Raw genomic sequence first — 18,227 nt, 5'->3', positions numbered from 1 at the left:
TCACCAAACGTTCCTTACTGGATGGGGTTTATGAGGGAAACAATTCTTAACCTTATTTCGAGAAAAGTAACTTCCACTGAAATGAAACATTTCAAGTAAAATTGGGGTGGCAGGGCTTCTCTAGTGAGGCACACTTGTTTAGATTCAATGGCAGTAGGTCTAGTGCTTTTTTCAGCTGGGGCACATTTCTGGCACCTCTCCGGTGGGTGCCATTGAGGTCTGGCACTCCCCCCACCCGATTCTCCTAAGAAGCCCCAAAAAACAAACATTTCAAATCAAAATGGAAGCTGGCCAGCATGGGCGAGTCTACATTTTTTTTATCTACGACTTCACCTAGCTCCCAGCTGCACTTGGTCAAGCTACATGTATTTGTATTTCCTTTTCTTCAGTCCGTCTCCCATGTAGCAGTGACGGGCTTTAAAGTTTTCCAGCCAGGCCTCCGTCATTGCCCAAGCATGCATTTGTGCAAGGGTCCTTCCAAACTGCCCTAGCTATCCGTTTGAACCTAAGAGGAGAGAGGCGGGGGGACATTTGACCTGCACCAGAACCAGAGGCTACCCCTAAACCAGTTAAAGGGACAGCTTGCCTTGGTTTTTAGCACCTCCCGGGGCGCTGAATGCAGCTGTTCTCAAACTGGCATTTGTTCAGGGCTGTCCTGAGTCGCCCGGCAACTTACTGTAGTAGTGGTAATAGTAATAATCATAATGATAATAATAAAATTAATTTTATTATTTATACCCCGCTCATCTGGCTGGTTTTCCCATAACAACTTCATAGTTCTGGCACCTATTTTTCTTGGGGGGAAGACACATGGAGTAGGCCTGAGGATTTGCTTACAAGAAAACAACATTACACTGAACAAGCTTTGTATAAAAGGTTGCCTCTCCCCTTGCCACCAGAGGTGCTAAGATAATTTAAGTGCTGCCTTAATGCATGGCACTCTGTTGTTTTGCTCAAGCCCAGCACTCCTGAACCCAGAGCCAGAGGTATGTGGGAGCCCTGTACGTGTACATGTGTCTCGGGAAACAGCAGTGGGAATACTTTTCAAGTAATGCATCCCTTGGTTTTTTAAGAAAGCTTCTGAAACTTCTCTTTTTTAAAAAAAACACACAAAAACTAAGCAGATTGTTTTCTAGATGCATAATCCACTGTTGAAAAGAAGTGGGGAAAGCACAACAGTCAGCAAACTAAGCAAACTGCTTCAAATATCCTCAAGGGTTGACTTAGGCATAGCCAAACTTGGCCCTCCAGATAGTTTGGGACTACAGTTCCCATCATCCCTGACCACTGGTCCTGTTAGCTAGGGATGATGGGAGTTGTAGTCCCAAAACATCTGGAGGGCCACGTTTGGCCATGCCTGACTGTCCTAAGCAAACCAGGTGACAGTTTTTATAGCACAAGTGTTTAATAATTACCTGGCTTTTTGATGGGGAGAACAGAGACTTAACCACATAAAGAGCTTCTTATATTTCTGTCGGTGGCAGCGAGGGAACCAGATGCACACAACTGGAAGAGCTTGGGCAGTTTACCAATAGAAACGATAAATTTGGTCCATTGCTCCGATGGAGAAACTTGCCAAACAAACGCAGGCTTCAAAGGGACAACAAAAGCAATTATTTTATTGAGATTTGGTACATGTTTATTGGTAAGCCTAGTTTACAACTGCCAGGCACACATAGTAATCTTTGGCAAAATGTTATTAACTCTTGCATTATTATTTTCAGGAGCCGGGTGGGGTACCTTTTTTTGGTCATTATTATTTACTTGTAATAAAATTACAAAACATAATTGGGTGCTGTTTTGACCTTTGAAAGCCCTCAATAGCCTGGACTTGTGCAGTTGTCAGAACAAGCAATTCTCATAAGCATTCGTGTCTGGTGAGATGAATTTGCTTCCCAAGATCAGGAGCGGACAGGTTTGGGGACTTCTCTGCCATAGGATGCTCTGCAATTTCTCCCACCTAGCTTGTGTCTAAATGAATATTGTTTATAGTGGTTTTAGAAGTATTGGCACAAAGAACAAGATGTAATCAAGATATTAAAGGTAGATGAGTGGGACAGAGACAATATAAATTAAAAGCATTTGCAGATGATGTGGTGATATCAGAAGAAGAACCAATAGAGTCAATCACGAAAGTATTACAAGGGATAAAAAATTTTGGTGAGATAACAGGTCTTAAGATTAATAAAGATAAAACCAAACTCTTGGTTAAGAATATGAATGATGAGAGTAAAAATGAATCCAGATGTGTCTGGATTAAAGATTGAAAGGAAGGCTAAGTATGGGTAACAGCAAATAATATAAATCTGTATAAAGATAAGTATTTAAAAAGCTGGGAAGTTATTAAAAGAAATTTGGACAGAATGAATCTTTCACTATTAGGCAGTGTCGAGTCTTGTCGACCATAAAAATGAATGTATTATTTAGAATGTTATTTTTCTTTCAAACAATTCCGGTGATTGGCAAGGTGTTTCAAAGCATGGCAATAAGATATTTCTAAATATATTTGGCAAGGGGGGAAAAACCGAGAATAAAATATAAAACATTGATAGATACTAAAGAGAGAGGTTTCTCCCTGCCAGATATGAGATTATATTATGAAGCATCTTGTCTTTGTTGTCTGAAAGAATGGATGATATTGGAGAATTCATATATTCTAGACTTAGGCCATGATAATATTTTTGGTTGGCACACTTATTTATGGTATGAAAAGGTAAAAGTACCGCATGAATGTTATGGATGTGGTGAAGGAAACCATGTTCTTCGTGGCAAACCTTTCCAATTTTTGGACTCCTTGATTGCATTTCTATAATAAAAAAAATAGCTCTTTTTGCAAGGCATGCATAGAAGAAGAATAATAATAAACAAATAGAGCTACTGTCCTTGGCACACTTTCCTGGGCGTAACCCCAATTCAACAAAGTAGGATTTCTCAATAAGCGACCAATGTCACTGTGTTCTGTGGCGGAAGGGATCTCTGGTGGAAAGTTGGGCTGCTGGTGTTTCATCGCCTTAAATCTAGATATTGTAAAACTGTGCTTCAGTGGCATGGTCATAGGAAACAGGTTGTGCTTTTTTCACCATAGGGAGAACAATGGGGACCTTGGTTTGTGGCTGAGGAGGTGCAGACATAATGAGGAAATTCCACGGAAAAGTCTGGATTGCTCAATTTCCTCTCAGAGCAGTGAGAGCGACTGGAAGGACGGCTTTGCCCAGTTGTCATGGCTGCCCTCCAGGTGAAAAAGAGGACTTTGGAAGGAACATAAATGGAGTGAGGAAAGGGGTTTGTGTTCTGAATTGAGCGCAAAAAAGAAAAAAATAGTAGCAAAGGGGGTGGGGAGAAAGCGAGTGAAAAACCTGTAACACTTCAGGCCATTACCTCAGTTACAAGTTGAGAAGCGAATCTCAAATGGCTTAAAACAAAAGACGGTTTAAAAACCGAGTACAGTACAGGCATTTTCGAAACGCGCCAACCTTCACGCAGGATAGGGCCAACCATGACGTGGGAAGGGCAACAACACGCATCTTCGAACCCCGAAGGCGACTTATTCGAAGCCGTGGGGCGATTCACCCACGAAGCTGCGGCCGTCGCCATTAATGGACCAGGGGAGAATATAACGCTATGACGCCTTTTTGCGGGACCTTTTGAGGGAGGCTTTACTTTCGAGTAAAGGGCGCCGCGATGGCCCCACTCCCCACGCTTACTCGCGAGTAAATGCCAGCGGCGTGGCCGAACTAGCCATGCTTTTTTTCGGGGCGAAAGCCTGGCAGGGTCCGAGCTCGGCTCCCCCCCCCCGCCCCCAATCTATTTGAAATTAAGCACCGGCTAAAATCAGTCGCTGAGGGGAAAGCCGAGAGCGGACCGCCGCCATCGCCCCCTTCTCGGGCGGGAAATGCCCGCCGGGGGCGGAGCCGCTCGGCTGTCGCCCTCTTGGTGGCCGGAGGAGGGCGAGGCGCCGCCGGTTTTCGCTTTCGTTTCGTTCCGGAGTCCGCCGGACGCTGCAGCAGCCTGGCCGCTCTCCTCAGGCGGGGCGCGGTGAGCAGGTGTCCCCCTTGGGTCTCCTCTGAGGGGCCGCGTGCGACCACCGGCCCCTCGCCCCCTCGCTTCCTTCCCCTGCTGCCGCTTTCTCCTCTTCTTCTTTGCTGCGACTGTCCTGCCATTTCCTCTTTCTGGCTCTCGTTTTCTCTGCGCCTCAACAACCGGATCGTCAAATTTAAACCCTTGAAACCGCCTGCCTGGCGGGTCTGGGGAAAGGATCCCGATCCCCAACCCCCAAACAGGCACCCAAGAGCCCCCTTCCCTGCAGCACAGTCGGGCTCGCCGGGGAAGCGCATGTCAGCCTCGCCTTCCTTGGCCCCAAGGTGGCATTTTGCGAGGAGGAGGAGGAGGAACAATAGCCATTTTGCAAAGTTATTCACTGGCAAAAACATGGCCTGGTTGAGCAAACTGGGAAACCAAACAGGGAGCGGTTAAGGTGCTTGTCTGGATGCGGTTGGAGGATGGATGGCAGGTCACAGATTGAGGTTGAATCCCGACAAGAAAGAAGGATTGTTTCTGGGGTTAAGGGACTACATGGTCATGAATGGGGCAACTGTGCCCCAGAAGGACCAGGTGCGCAGCCTGGGCATAGCTGTCAACTTTCAGATTTGAAAATAAGGGATCAGCAGCCTCAAAAATAAGGGATCAGCAGCCTCACCTGTCCTGGGGACAGTCTACAGGATATCTAACAATCCGGTATAGCAGCGGGAAACGGTGCTGGAATAAGGGAATTTCCCGCAAAAAAAGAAAAGGTTGACAGCTATGAGCCTGGGAGTCATTTTGTGCTCAAAGCTGTCCATGGAGGCGCAGGTCAATTCTATGTCCAGGGCAGCTGTCAACCAGCTTCATCTGGTACGCAGGCTGAGACCCTACCTGCCCGCGCACTGTCTCGCCAGAGTGGTGCATGCTCTGCTTATCTCCCGCATGGACTACTGCAAGGCGCTCTACGTGGGGCTACCTTTAAAGGTGACCCGGAAACTACAAGTAATGCAGAATGCGGCAGCTAGACTGGTGACTAGGAGCGGCCGCCAAGACTACATAACACCAGTCTTGAAAGACGTTTCCGAGAGGGACGCAGGTGGCACTGTGGTCTAAACCACTCAGCCTCTCACGCTTGCCGATCAGAAGGTCCCCGTGATGGGATGAGCTCTTGTTGCTCGGTCCCAGCTCCTGTTAACCTAGCAGTTCGAAAGCACACAAAAAAATGCAAGTAGATAAATAGGTACTGCTCCAGCGGGAAGGTAAACAGTGTTTCCGTGTGCTGCTCTGGTTTTGGTGTTCCGTTGCGCCAGAAGTGGCTTAGTCATGCTGGCCACATGACCCAGAAAAACTGTCTGCGGACAAACGCCGGCTACTCGGCCTGTAAAGCAAGATGAGCACCGCAATCCCAGAGTTTTCTGTGACTGGTCTTAACTGTCAGGGGTCCTTTACCTTTACCTTTTTACGTTTCCGAGCACAATTCAGAGTGTTGGTACTGACCTTTAAAGCCCTAAACAACCTCGGCCCAGTATACCCGAAGGAGCGTCTCCACCCCCATCGTTCAATTGAGGTCCAGATCTGAGGGCCTTCTGGTGGTTCCCTCATTGCAAGACGTGAGGTTACAGGGAACCAGGCAGAGGGCCTTCTTGGTAGTGGTGCCCGCCCCGTGGAACTCCCTCCCATCAGATGTCAACTATATAACTTTTAGAAGACATCTGAAGGCAGCCCTGCATAGGGAAGCCTTTTAATGTGTTATGTTTTGTTATGTTTTTTTATATGTTGGAAGCCCCACAGAGTGGCTGGGGCAACCCAGTCAGATGGGTGGGATATTATTATTATTATTATTATTATTATTATTATTATTATTATTAGTGTTATGGAGCCCTAGGCCTTCTCTTTTACAGGGTGCTGTGCAATATTTCAAAATGTAGTAAGCCAGCCTCCTTTATTTGGGTGTTGGTCTCCTGAGTGGGACTTCAGCCAGTTGAGATTCCTTCATTACAGGGGTTGGACTAGATGACCCTTAGAGTCCCTTCCAACTACAGTGGTACTTCGGGTTACAGATGCTTCAGGTTACAGACTCTGCTAACCCAAAAATAGTACCTCGGGTTGAGAACTTTGCTTCAGGATGAGAACAGAAATTGTGCTCCTGCGGCGCGGCAGCAGCAGGAGGCCCTATTAGCTAAAGTGGTATCTCAGGTTAAGAACAGTTTCAGGTTAAGAACGGATCTCCAGAACGAATTAAGTTCTTAACCTGAGGTACCACTGTACATTTCTATGGTTTTATACTACTACAGGCAGGAAGGTAATCTCAGCCCCATCTAAAGCTACTTGTGCCAGCCAAAACTCCTTAATCTTTCCAAACAAGCTTCAAACTTCTTCACTCTTTGCTTTTCTGTCCACGTTTAGCTCCCATCCTCCTTTTTGGTCTATATCAGGCACGTCCAACTCCCAAGATACTGCAATCTACTCCCAGTATATAGGAAAGGCAGTGATCTACCCATTGGCATTTTGGGGGGGGGAGGGTTGACCAGAGTTGTCCACCACTGACAATAGCACACAGCGCTACAGCAGCCAGTAGACAAATGAGCCCATCTCTTTGCCCTCCTTGCCGGGGAGGAAATAAGCGTCAACGTGCCACACCTCCTAATATGGGTCCCGCGATCAACCAGTTGGACATGCCTGGTATATATATATCTTTCCAAGTAAAGGTAAAGGGACCCCTGACCATTAGGTCCAGTCGTGACCGACTCTGGGGTTGCAGCGCTCATCTCGCTCTATGGGCCGAGGGAGCCGGCGTTTGTCCGCAGACAGCTTCCCGGTCATGTGGCCAGCATGACAAAGCCGCTCCTGGCGAACCAGAACAGCACACGGAAATGCCGTTTACGTTCCCGCCGGAGCGGTTCCTATTTATCTACTTGCACTTTGACGTGCTTTCGAACTGCTAGGTTGACAGGAGCTGGGACCGAGCAACGGGAGCTCACCCCGTCACAGGGATTCGAACCGCCGACCTTCTGATCGGCAAGTCCTAGACTCAGTGGTTTAACCCACAGCGCCACCTGTGTCCCTGATCTTTCCAAGTAGGGTTGCCATTTCATCAGCCTGGGATGCTCCTGGGCTTTATTTACAGCAGCTAATCTAAATTGTAGTGAAATCAGTAGTTAAAACTCTTCTCAATTTGAGGATGAAGTGTTACCACCTGCTAATGTTTTGTTAATCTGCTTGTTAAAGGCGCAGTGACAGAGGTTGACTGAAGAGTTGGCAGCAATACTCCCAAGCCTTCATGGTGCTTTTTCAGTGCTCATCCTGTGAGGTATGTGCAACCTGTATTTCTGGGTTACCTTTCTAGGTGATCTTGAGTTTTTGAATAGAAGGAACAGCTCAGCCCATTAAAACACAAAGAAGGGGATAAGTCTCCTTTGTTTGTGAACGAAGCCTGCCCCTTTTAAAAGAGCTGAATCTCTCCTGTAGTCAGTTTATAAAAAGAGTCTGTTTATCTAGAATTTCTCCTTTTCTAATCCCAGATATGCAGTACTTGTTCTGGCTGCTAAATCCTGCTCTCAGCTAGGCAGAGGTATTGAGAATCCACACTGTTTTAAAATAGAATAGATAGGCACAAGTTTGGAACTGGGGGAAAGCTTTGCATAGGTTGAGAGATACTTTTCTGAATTGTGACGTTTTGTGAGCCGTGGCTCATATTGAGTCTGCAGTTTTTCCTTTTCGTTCTTTATAGAAGGCTGAGGAAACCACAGGTCGGCTAGGTTATGGAGCAGAACTATCTTGTCTAAGCCTTGTTATCACTGAACCTGATTCAAAGCAAATGCCTCAATCAGCCCAGGTCAAAATCAGATTAACAGTTTAATATCTGAATTTGTAAAAGCTATGAAAGATAAACACTGCTAATTAATGTTAAAGTCAAAAGTTATAGTTCACTAAGTCAAAAGTCAACACTTTGTAGTTTCTAACACTGTGTGTCTGGTAGCCTCCACAATTGGGAATGTTTGTAAAATATTTGAATTGGTAGAATATACATTTATTTTGTTGGTAAATTTGAGTTAGCAGGAGGACTTGCTGGAAAAATGTTCTCTCTCCATTTTTACCCTGTTGAACTCATCTCTATTTCTTTGAGTACACATGTGACCCTACCCAGCAGAAATCCACGATTCCTCCTCCTCCTCTTCTTCTTCTTCTTTTTATTAAAGATTTTCTTGATTTACAAAAGTGTGTGCAATGTCTCTCTCTTGTATTTTTTTCCCATGTAACATTTTTACAAATCAGTTTCATTTGTTGAGACATTAGGAAGAAAAGGGAGAAAGAGGTGGAGGGGACAGATGGGTGTGGGTGGGGTCGGGTGGCAATGTTTCTATTTTACTTACTATATGTAGGGTTTGGTGTCAGCGTTGCTTGTGCAGGTTCTCTGCTGTTCGCTTGTGTTCCTTTGGTGGTGAGAGAGGTTGGGGTTGGCCTAGGGTGTGGTTGTTCATTTGTGGTTGGCTGTGGTGGTCTTTGTTTTCATGTTTGAGTGGGGTGGGTGGGTGTTTTGGATCAGGTTAGCCATACTGATTTGTATGCTGTTGGTGGATTTTTGTCATTGTCTTGTTGGGCTGTGTATGTGATAAAGGAGAGCCATACCGGGGTGAAGGTGTCGTCTTCTATTTGTCCCCGTGTCAGTTTCAGTTTATTGGTTAATTTTTCTAGTAAGGCTGTTTCCCATACTATTTACTACCACGATTCCTCTTCTGAGGGGAGGTGGGAATTCAACAGCAGTGTTTGAAACCTGGTGATAAATGATTTCTCAAATTTACCGTATATCTCCCCTTTCTCTCCCCCTGCAACTTGATTTTCTTTTCTCCTCCTCCCCCAGTTATTCCTACTTTGCCTCCCCTAGATATGATTCGTGGCATTGAAAGGACTTCCTTAGAGGAAATGTTAAACATCTGACACTGGCTGGGGCCTGTTCTGGGAGTCTGCTAGTATTTACCTCTGATACTTGTCCTAAGTAGGGACTTCTGGGAGTGATTTTTCCTTGCTTCTGGCTCCCCATCTCCCAGGTAAGAACTGTGCCCGCCTCAAGCTCCTTCCAATAAGTTAGGTTGATTATCCCTTCACACAGTTGCTGAAAGAAACCAGCCAAGGGTTTAGCCAATGGGGCAGCAGGGAGGGGGCAGCTGCCCCTCCTTATCAAGTAAAACAATACAAATATCAATCATATCAGTTCTGCCCCCCAACAAAGTCCTGTCCCGCGCCCTTAAAAATCCTGGCTATGCCCATGAAGCCAGCTGTCTTTAAGCCATATCTCCAGAATTTGCTGCTGAAAACAACTATTGGTTATTGGCTTGTTTTGTTAGTGCTTTTATTACATATGTTGTGTTTTAACCTTGTGTTTTTTATTCTCTGAGATCTATGAATGAAGGGCGGTATACAAATTTCATAAATAACAATAGCAATAAATAATAAGTGCCTCTCGCTGCAAACTCAGGTGGCAAGCGCTGACAGAAATTGAGAAACAAGAGGGATGAATTAACATGTTTTAGGGGGAACCTCAGTGTTTGCAGAACTACAAAAAAAAAGTTTTTAAAAAGCCTAATGTGAAGACTGAGCATACTCAGTCGCAATGAAACGTTAAATGTCAGTTGAAGAAGAAAAGCAGAAGACTGGGGAAGCCCTGCTTGAACTTCTTACAGTTTATGGTTTCCTGAAGGAAGGGTTGGCTGGCTGGCTGGCTGGCTGGCTAGCACCCTGAACAGGAACGCTCCACGTTGGGCAAAAGATTCCTGCATTGCAGGGGTTTGGACTAATGACTGTTGGATGCTGTATCTGACCAGAGGCAAATGTGGTATGAGTTATGCCCTAGGGGTGGGGAGCCTCAGGTCCATTGGCCAAATGTGGCCCTCTAAGCCTTCCTCTCTGGCCCTTGAGATTCTCCCCAGGCCACACCCCCTATCAGTCCTGCTTCTCACCCACCTTGATGTTTTTACATGAGTAGAGTATGTGCTTTGATTTAAAATGCATCTCTGGGTTATTTGTGGGGCACAGGAGTTCGTTCATTCCCCCCCCCCAAAAAATGTAGTCCAACCCCCCGCAAGGTCTGAGGGACAATGGACCCCTGCACAAGTCCCTCAGATCTTCATTTATTAAAGTCTCTTTGTCAGACGGCATCCCTGAACAATGGACCGAGTCCTCTCGTGGCTGAGGAAACTCTGCGGCAAGGAAGAGGCCGAAGAAGAAAAAGGAGAACGCGACTCGCTACGGGAGAAAAGTTCGGGTGATGAGGATGAAGCACCCTACTATGGCACCATCAACGGAGGCAATGCTGCAGAGGCGTCCTGCGCTCCTTGTGTTGGCGCTGCCAGCCGTGGCTCCGTCACCTGCCCTACGTGCCAGGGCACCGGGAGGATCCCCCGAGGTAAGTTTCAGCTCCAGACCTTCTGTTGCCCAGGTTCTTCCAAAGCTAATGCAGGAAGAGCCCCGCTGGATCCTGTTTCCCAGAGTGACCGGCCAGATCTTTCCCAGAAGCCGACAAGCAGCTCTTGAAGGCACCAGCCTGTACAACCAGCTGATCCAGACATACTTAAAACCAGTGGCGTAGCGTGGGGGGTGCAGGGGGGCCGGCCGCACCGGGCACAACATCTGGGGGTTAGGGTTAGGGGGTGCAAATCCACGGGTTAGGGGGCGCAAATCCACGGGTTAGGGGGCGCAAATTACTTGCCTTGCCCCGGGTGCTGACAACCCACGCTACGCCACTGCTTAAAACAGCTGGTTTTTTTTAAAACAGACACACGAATGTCTTCACAAGTTCTGCTACATCTTGCTTAAGAAGGAAATGGCCCAAATTACATGCAATGTTCTGCATCGAGATGTACATACTGTTCTCTTCATTGGACCAGATCTGTGCTCCCCTGCATTGAGGGGTGTTTTCCAGACCTTTGCTTATTCTCTCTCTTTTTTTTCTCTCTCTCTCTCCCTTCCTCCTCTATTCCCATTCCAGAGCAAGAACAGCAGCTGGTGGCCCTCATTCCATACGGAGACCAGCGGCTCAAGCCCAGGCGAACGTAAGTTCACTGTGTCTTTGTTGATGGTGCTCCCTGCCCTTCTTCCCGCCGTCTCTTTCCTAACTTTGCTGCCAGCAATCTGATTCTTTTGTGGCGGTTCTACTACTGCTAATCTGCCTTCCTCCTGTTTTTGCAGGAAGCTGTACGTATGTCTCACAGTGGCCATCTGCCTGCTGATGACAGGCCTCATGATGTATTTCCTGTTTCCACGCTCCATTGCGGTGGTCCCTGCCGGACTGAATTTCTCATCTATATCCTTTGACAATTCTACTTACAGCATCACCCTTAATATGACTGTGAGTCCCTGGGGGTTGGATTGCATTGATGTCATGAAATCTCTCTTTTTTCTTCCTAAATTGAGATTGTGATTAATGAAATGTGTGGGTTGTTGTGGGGTGGTGGTTGTTGTTTTAATACAATTCCTGGGCTCAGAGCTGCCTGGAAGATGCATCTTCTTGAGTTAGAGGGGCTTCTAGATCAGAGATCTCTGCAACTTGGTTGTAAATGTGCTGTGCGCAGAGGAAAAATCCATTATGTCTATGAAAAGAGGCATCCTTTATCACCGCACATGTTCCAAGGCTGAGAAGTGACGTTCAAAGCAGGTTGTGGGACTCAACTTTGCCCCAAATTTAAGGCTTTATCTATGGAACAAAGGAGCAGGTGACTAAAGGAGCCTGTTGTAAATGAGATTAAGAAAAATTAAAACTGCCTTTTTGTCTAGACCAGGGGTCAGCAAACTTTTTCAGCAGGGGGCCGGTCCACTGTCCCTCAGACCTTGGGGGGGGGGGCTGGACTATATTTTGAAGAAGAAAAACGAACAAATTCCTATGCCCCACAAATTACCCAGAGATGCATTTTAAATAAAAGGACACATTCTACTCATGTAAAAACACACCGATTCCCGGACCGTCCGCGGGCCGGATTTAGAAGGCAATTGGGCTGGATCTGGCCCCCGGGCCTTAGTTTGCCTACCCATGGTCTAGTCCTTATACTCAGCACATGGCACACCATACAGACGTGGGCAGAAGCAAGCAGCGTCCTATGGGCAAAGGCATTTCCATTTTTGCTTGTATCAATCTGTGCTGGATGAGTACAAGACAGCCAGAGGGCACCAGATTGGTTTATACAAAAAGAGTGAAGTTTATTACACCTGAAACTGTTTCTGATCTAGTCTTGTCATTGACTTTCCCTCCTGCCAGTCATTCCTTAGGATCAGGGATAGGGTCTCAAGTAGTACCTAACAGGAATCTTCTACCGGGCTTAATCTAGTCCAAATATCAAGGCCAGTTCCATGTTCTGTACAGAACTTTGTACTGCGCAGAGCTGGTTCATGTTGTTCTCACGCATGGGTAGGCAAACTAAGGTCCAGGGGCTGGATCCGGCCCAATCGCCTTCTAAATCTGGCCTGTGGACGGTCCGGGAATCAGCATGTTTTACATGAGTAGAATATGCCCTTTTATTTAAAATGCACCTCTGGGTTATTTGTGGGGCATAGGAATTCGTTCTTTTCTTTTCCTCTTCAGAATATAGTCCGGCCCCCCACAAGGTCTGAGGGACAGTGGACCAGCCCCCTGCTGAAAAAGTTTGCTAACCCCTGGTCTCATGGAACAGGTGAGACCGAATCAGATGGATCACCTGATCTTTAGCATCTTCCTTTTCAATGTGTCCAAAATACTTTCTGGATCCATTGTGAAAGCCCTCCTCCATGCCTTAGTCATATTTCATCCAGACTTCCCTTTGCTCCAGGCCTCAATTCCTGCTGTATTCTCCTTCTCTGCCCCTGTGTGTTTATCTAATGTACAGACTGGGCATTCCACTTTTTCTATGGCATCATATATTTGGATAGGGCAGCAGCAGGGTGCTAATTATGGGATAAATATTCAGTTGCGGAACAGATGGACACACATGTACCAAGATGTCAAATTTATCAACTCATCCCACATAACTCATACTGCCTACCTGTCTTTCTCTCTCTAGAATATGCTGAATGTGACAAACAACAACTTTTACACTGTGCATGTGTCTCAGCTTGCTCTCGAAGTCTTGCACAAGGCACTGGTGATTGGGAAAAACACTGTGACGACACAGCTGGACATCAGACCTTTACATGGGGCTCAGGTGAGGACCATGCTAACGTGTGTGTAACGGAGAAGCAGTAGACAAGCAGCCCAAATTAACTCGCTCTTTCTAATTTATTTGTAGATGCATTACAGTGTCTCGAGTAAAATCATGGATAATAACACTTAGTAAGTATGTCTGTGAAATCTATCCCTTCACTTGGGGGGGGATCTCAATTCAAGTTATACTGTCAATTGATGGAATTTTTAAAATAATGACTTTAACCAATTGTGGCTGGCAAACTTATATATTTCAGACCTAAGGAGATACCTTTTTATATATATATATATATTTTATTAAGGGTTTTCTTGTTTTACAGTGTAAGTGTAATGCCTCGTATTTTTTTCTTCCATGTAACATTTTTACAAATCTGTTTCATTTGATGAGGCATTAGGGAGAGAAGAAAAAAGAAAGAAAAAAAGAAAGGGGGGTGGAGGGAGGGGAGATGGATGGGGGTGGGGTCGGGTAGCGGTGTTTCTATTCTGCTTAATGTATGTAGAGTTTGGTGTCAGCGTGCTTGTGTTGTTCACTTGTGTTCCTTTGGTGGTGAGAGAGGTTGGGGTTGGCCTAGGGTGTGATTGTTTGTTTGTGGTTGGCTGTGGTCATCTTTGTTTTCGTGTGTGAGTGAGGTGGGTGGGTGTTTTGGATCAAGGAGATACCTTTGTTAAAAAAAATCATTGAACAAATTGACTGCTTTTTAAGTGTGAATAACTTACAATTTCTTAAATGTTTCAATTTTAGAAGGAAATATCAGCATTTTTTTATTGAGTTATATAATGCATAGTGTCCCCATTACAGTAATGTAGCACAGCTAAAATGGACTTTCAAATTAAGCCAGTTGAAGCCTGTCAGTACTGCCCAAGATCCAGACAGATGGCTTAGTATCTGTTTAGTGGGTTACAGTGAAGGAAGAGGCACAGTGAGACTAAGTAGATGCTTAGGTATCTATATCTACCGTATTTTTCGCTCTATAGGACGCACCCGACCATAGGACGCACCTTGTTTTAGAGGAGGAGAACAAGAAAAAAAAAATTTCTCCCCCTCTTTGCTCAGCGCTCCTTCAGCGAAGCGGCAGGAGAAACGGAGCCCCTTCCATTTCTCCTCTCGCTTGGCTGAAGGGGCGTTGCGCAGCTCTCCCTCTCTGCTGAAGCCAGGAGAGTCTTGCTCTCCCGGCTTCAGCAAAAGGAACCCGAAGCCTCCGGAGCGCAGCGCGAGTTCCCGGTGCGCTCCAGAGGCTTCAGGCGACTATCCCTGAAGCCTGGAGAGCGAGAGGGGTCGGTGCGCACCGACCCCTCTTGCTCTCCTGGCTTCAGCGAAAGCAACGTGTAGCCTCCAGAGCGCTCCCTCTGCGCTTTAGAGGCTTCGCATTGCTGTCGCTGAAGCCAAGGAGCCTGCGTTCGCTCCATAGGACGCACACACATTTCCCCTTAATTTTTGGAGGGGAAAAAGTGCGTCCTATAGAGCGAAAAATACGGTATATCTATAATAAGAGAGCTTAGGATAGTTGTTAGAGAAGCTACAACAGACACACTTAAGATCCCGCCTGCATTATGCATTTAAAGCCATATCATACTATTTCAAAGAGTCACGGCTTCTCCCAGAGAATCCTGGGAACTAGTTTGTTAAAGGTGCCGTTGAGAGTTGCGAAGAGACCCCCAGTTCCCCTCACAGACCCAGAGCTCCTTGGAGAGAGAAATTGATTGTTGAATCACTGCTTTAACTGTGTAGTGCAGATGGGAGAGGGGGGAGCTAAGGCAGAAAATTAGAACAGCAAAGAACAATGCATCTATCGCTTGTCTGTGTTGCTGAGTGTCCTCCTCAATTAAACAAATATCCCAGCTTCAGAACTTGAGTTGTGGTCTTTATGCAGTAACTGAGGGACTGACTTTTAATGTCAACCTGGCGACAGACCATTGCGAGGGGAACTTCAATCACACTTGTGTTACCTTTATAGCGAATACATCCAGTCCAGCCCTGACTGGCAGCAGCTCCTACTTCCTAATATATTTTTAAACTGGGGATGCTGAGGACTGTTGGTTGGCATCTGCCCGTCTCAAGACACAATGGAGTGTGCCTCCAGGGGTGAAGTCTAACCACTGGAGAGTCACGGCGTCTGCTGTGGCTGCAGAGACCAGCAACGTTTAACTGCTGCCTCCTGCATTGTTCTTGCCACATTTCTAATCAATACCACGTGGATTTAGCTTTGGGGTGTCAGTATTTCTTTCCAACCACCTGTTTGCTGAGGACTGGACCTGTGAAATTCAGCATGCAGAACAGGGGCTCCGCCCCAGAGCTGTGGGCCTGTTTGTGACAAGAGACAGAAAACCCCATCCCCATTAAGTTCTGCATGCAAAGCGTTCACATAAGCAGCCGGAAACTAATTATCTTCCCTTCTCTTTCAGCAACATTTGCACGTGGTCCAAAATAAAAGTTCACAATGTTCTCCTGCACATACAGTAAGCGTCATTTCCTTGACAGTAATCTGACGAGTTTCTGCTCTCCCTCTCCTGCCCTGCCTCCTGCTCCATCCTCAGTTCTTTCCTCCAGCCAATAGCATAGATTTCCCCATGACAGTCCCCTTCACCTGGCTGGGCATTTTCTTCCTGCCACCAGTCAATTCATGACATCTTTTAAGCTCCACTTTCTCCCTCTCGGTCCCAAGATCATGTCACCCTTCCCCAGAAGTCCTTGCACTAGCTCTACCAGCTTTCAATCTTTTAACATTCTCCTCCTTGGCACCCTGATTCGTTCTTCTCCCCCTCTTTTCAATCCCACCATGCACAGCCTCGCTTTTCCACATACCTCTCGCAGTCTTCAGCAGTCTTACTCTCCGTGAATCTGGGCCCATAACCTGTTGTTGGGATACTGCCAGGGAGACGGAGGCATCAGGCAGGCCCCCCAGTCGTCTCCGGACGATCACCGGTCTCCCGTGGAACAGCATCAGTCAATTAACGACACGAGCCTCAGAGACATTCCAAGACTCGTGCACACCCTTTCAGCAGAGTCTCCACAACGAAAGATGCAGACAGGAGAGCATATTTATAGCTTTATTCAACGTAGATCAGAACAAAGGAAAAACATGACTGCTTGCTTCCGTGTCCAGGAAAACAGCTAGAACAAAAGCTATATACAAAACGGAAGTTCCCAGCCAGAACTGGAAGTAAACAGGCATGTGATACACAATAATCATGCCTGACCCTTTAAGGTGGAATGGACACAAACACAACCCCGTTTGCTGCACTCCAGCCCCTTGGCCATCGGGCCCCCGTTTTGTTCATTTTAAAGTATTTATACTGTGCCTTTCAGTCCAAAGTGAAATAAAATTGCAGCTCCTCCCAGTTAATCTGCCCCTTGATCCAGCACTGTTTGAGGACCCTGTTGAGCTTGAAGGCCAGCCCCATCCCTGACTCTTCTCTTCTCAGAACAAACCTATCCACCCCCTTGCTTGCTCGTGTTGACTGCTGGCTGGCTTTCCCCCTTCTGCGTCCTTACTGGTCGTTGTCGGTCTCTTTCATCTGACTCCCATCTCTTCCCTGCTTATCTAATGTAGATTATAAGCCCAAAGGGCAAAGGCTGGAATCATTTCTGTATCCTGTACAGTCCTGGGCCTGAACTCTAGACTTGAATTAAGCTGTGGTTGGAAACATGGAGGTGGTGAAGAGGAGGGCAGGGCTTTGTCCGTCTTTGGTGGGTTGTGTCACGTTGGGAACTAGACTTGGGGAAGTCATAACGGCTGTCAATTTGCAAACATTTTGAGCTGGTCTTTCTCTCCCTCTCCAGGGGTACTGTGACTTGCTCATACCTTGCTCACTCGGAGCAGTTGGCCTTTGAAAACTACCAGTATGTGGACTGCAGAGGTAATGTCATGCTTCCTGGGATGTCCGGCTCCTCCTGTTCCCCATAGCTGCTGTGAACTCCCGGAGGAGAAACTGTTTGCCACATCTTCCGCCCTCTGCAATGAAATCGCAGCAGCAGCAACGTTTTCATCCCTCCTGTAAACTGTGGGGTCAGGAAGGGAAAGGTGTTTCATTCAGTGTTGCTAGTTCTGCTGCTAAGACGAGGGGCAGCCTCATCAGGATATAAGATTTGGGTGATGCTGTTTGACAACATGTGTCTTGAGAGACCAGCAGAAATGCGTCTGATTGTGGAAGATAGAATCCAAGAAAAGCATGCTGGAGCTTTGGGATTTTGCACTGGAATTTGCATAGCTTTGGGCTGCGTGCGTCCAATGCCGACTGGCCAGATTGGATTGATCTTCTACAAATGTTTTCTGGCCTGAAGAAGTGCCAAGTGTGTGCTTTATGGGAAGGCTGGAGTTTACCTTTGAGGTTGTCGTTGTTCAAAACAATCTTCCCTCGCTAAGCAGCAGAGAACTATGGACTTTGCACTCTTTACTTGCACAGGCAAACACTGCTTCTAAATGAGGCTGTATGTTTACTCATCTCTCATCCCACTGGCCTCCTCCTGACCATTGGATCAGCCCTTTGCAATGTGTGGTGGAGGCGGAGGAAGAGTACACAAAGGTTTTGGAAGTCACAAATCTATTATTCCATGTTCAAATCCTGTCTTCCTAAATGCACCCCTCTCTCTTCTGGGCAGAGTCGGGGAGATAATAAAATCATGCTGACCTCCATTTCTCTCTGTCAGATTGCACAATTCTCAAGAAAAGTACTCCAGAATAAATAGTCTTGTGCATTGTTTTGGAGGCGGTGTGCTGTTGTTATTTGCTTACACATAGTGATGGGAGATTTTTTTTTTTGCTGCGTGTGTGCAGTGCTGCCTGGTGGCGAGTTGAAATTATTGCACAAGAGAACTTTGTAGATGAGGAAGAAAGATGTCTAATACTCTTAAGGCTGTGTACACACCAGGGCAGGCATAGGCAAACTTGGCCCTCCAGATGTTTTGGGACTACAACTCACATCATCTCTGACCACTAGTCCTGTTAGCTAGGGATGATGGGAGTTGTAATCCCAAAACATCTGGAGGGCCGAGTTTGCCTATGCCTGCACCAGGGCATTAATGTGCATGTGATTTGCATAG

The 18,227-nt window shown here is 46.6% G+C and overlaps 2 protein-coding genes across 7 annotated transcripts in view; one reads left to right on the top strand and one right to left on the bottom strand.

Annotated features, from left to right (window-relative positions):
- LOC310747938 (tigger transposable element-derived protein 1-like) overlaps positions 1–18,227 on the bottom strand; it is a 943,100-nt gene that overhangs the window by 693,394 nt on the left and 231,479 nt on the right. The gene's annotated exons all lie outside the window — the stretch shown is intronic.
- On the top strand, positions 2,892–17,887 carry TMEM106A (transmembrane protein 106A). 5 transcript variants are annotated; one of them, XM_083583538.1, is made up of 10 exons: positions 2,892–3,235; positions 7,249–7,330; positions 8,882–9,068; positions 10,170–10,423; positions 11,006–11,069; positions 11,206–11,365; positions 13,047–13,187; positions 13,272–13,315; positions 15,590–15,643; positions 16,968–17,887. In XM_083583538.1, exons 4-10 carry the CDS (start codon positions 10,186–10,188, stop codon positions 17,089–17,091), a joined length of 825 nt encoding a protein of 274 aa, XP_083439664.1. In that variant the 5' UTR covers positions 2,892–3,235; positions 7,249–7,330; positions 8,882–9,068; positions 10,170–10,185; the 3' UTR covers positions 17,092–17,887. The 5 variants fall into 5 exon arrangements, with proteins under 5 accessions (XP_083439664.1, XP_083439661.1, XP_083439660.1 ...); XM_083583535.1 differs by lacking the exon at positions 2,892–3,235 and adding an exon at positions 3,495–4,035 and having other exon boundaries at positions 8,906–9,068; XM_083583534.1 differs by lacking the exon at positions 2,892–3,235 and adding an exon at positions 3,495–4,035.

This window comes from Podarcis filfolensis (assembly GCF_964270895.1).
Source record: "Podarcis filfolensis genome assembly, chromosome: 13".
NCBI classification, from domain to species: domain Eukaryota; kingdom Metazoa; phylum Chordata; class Lepidosauria; order Squamata; family Lacertidae; genus Podarcis; species Podarcis filfolensis.
This window is presented reverse-complemented; position numbering and strand designations above follow the sequence as displayed.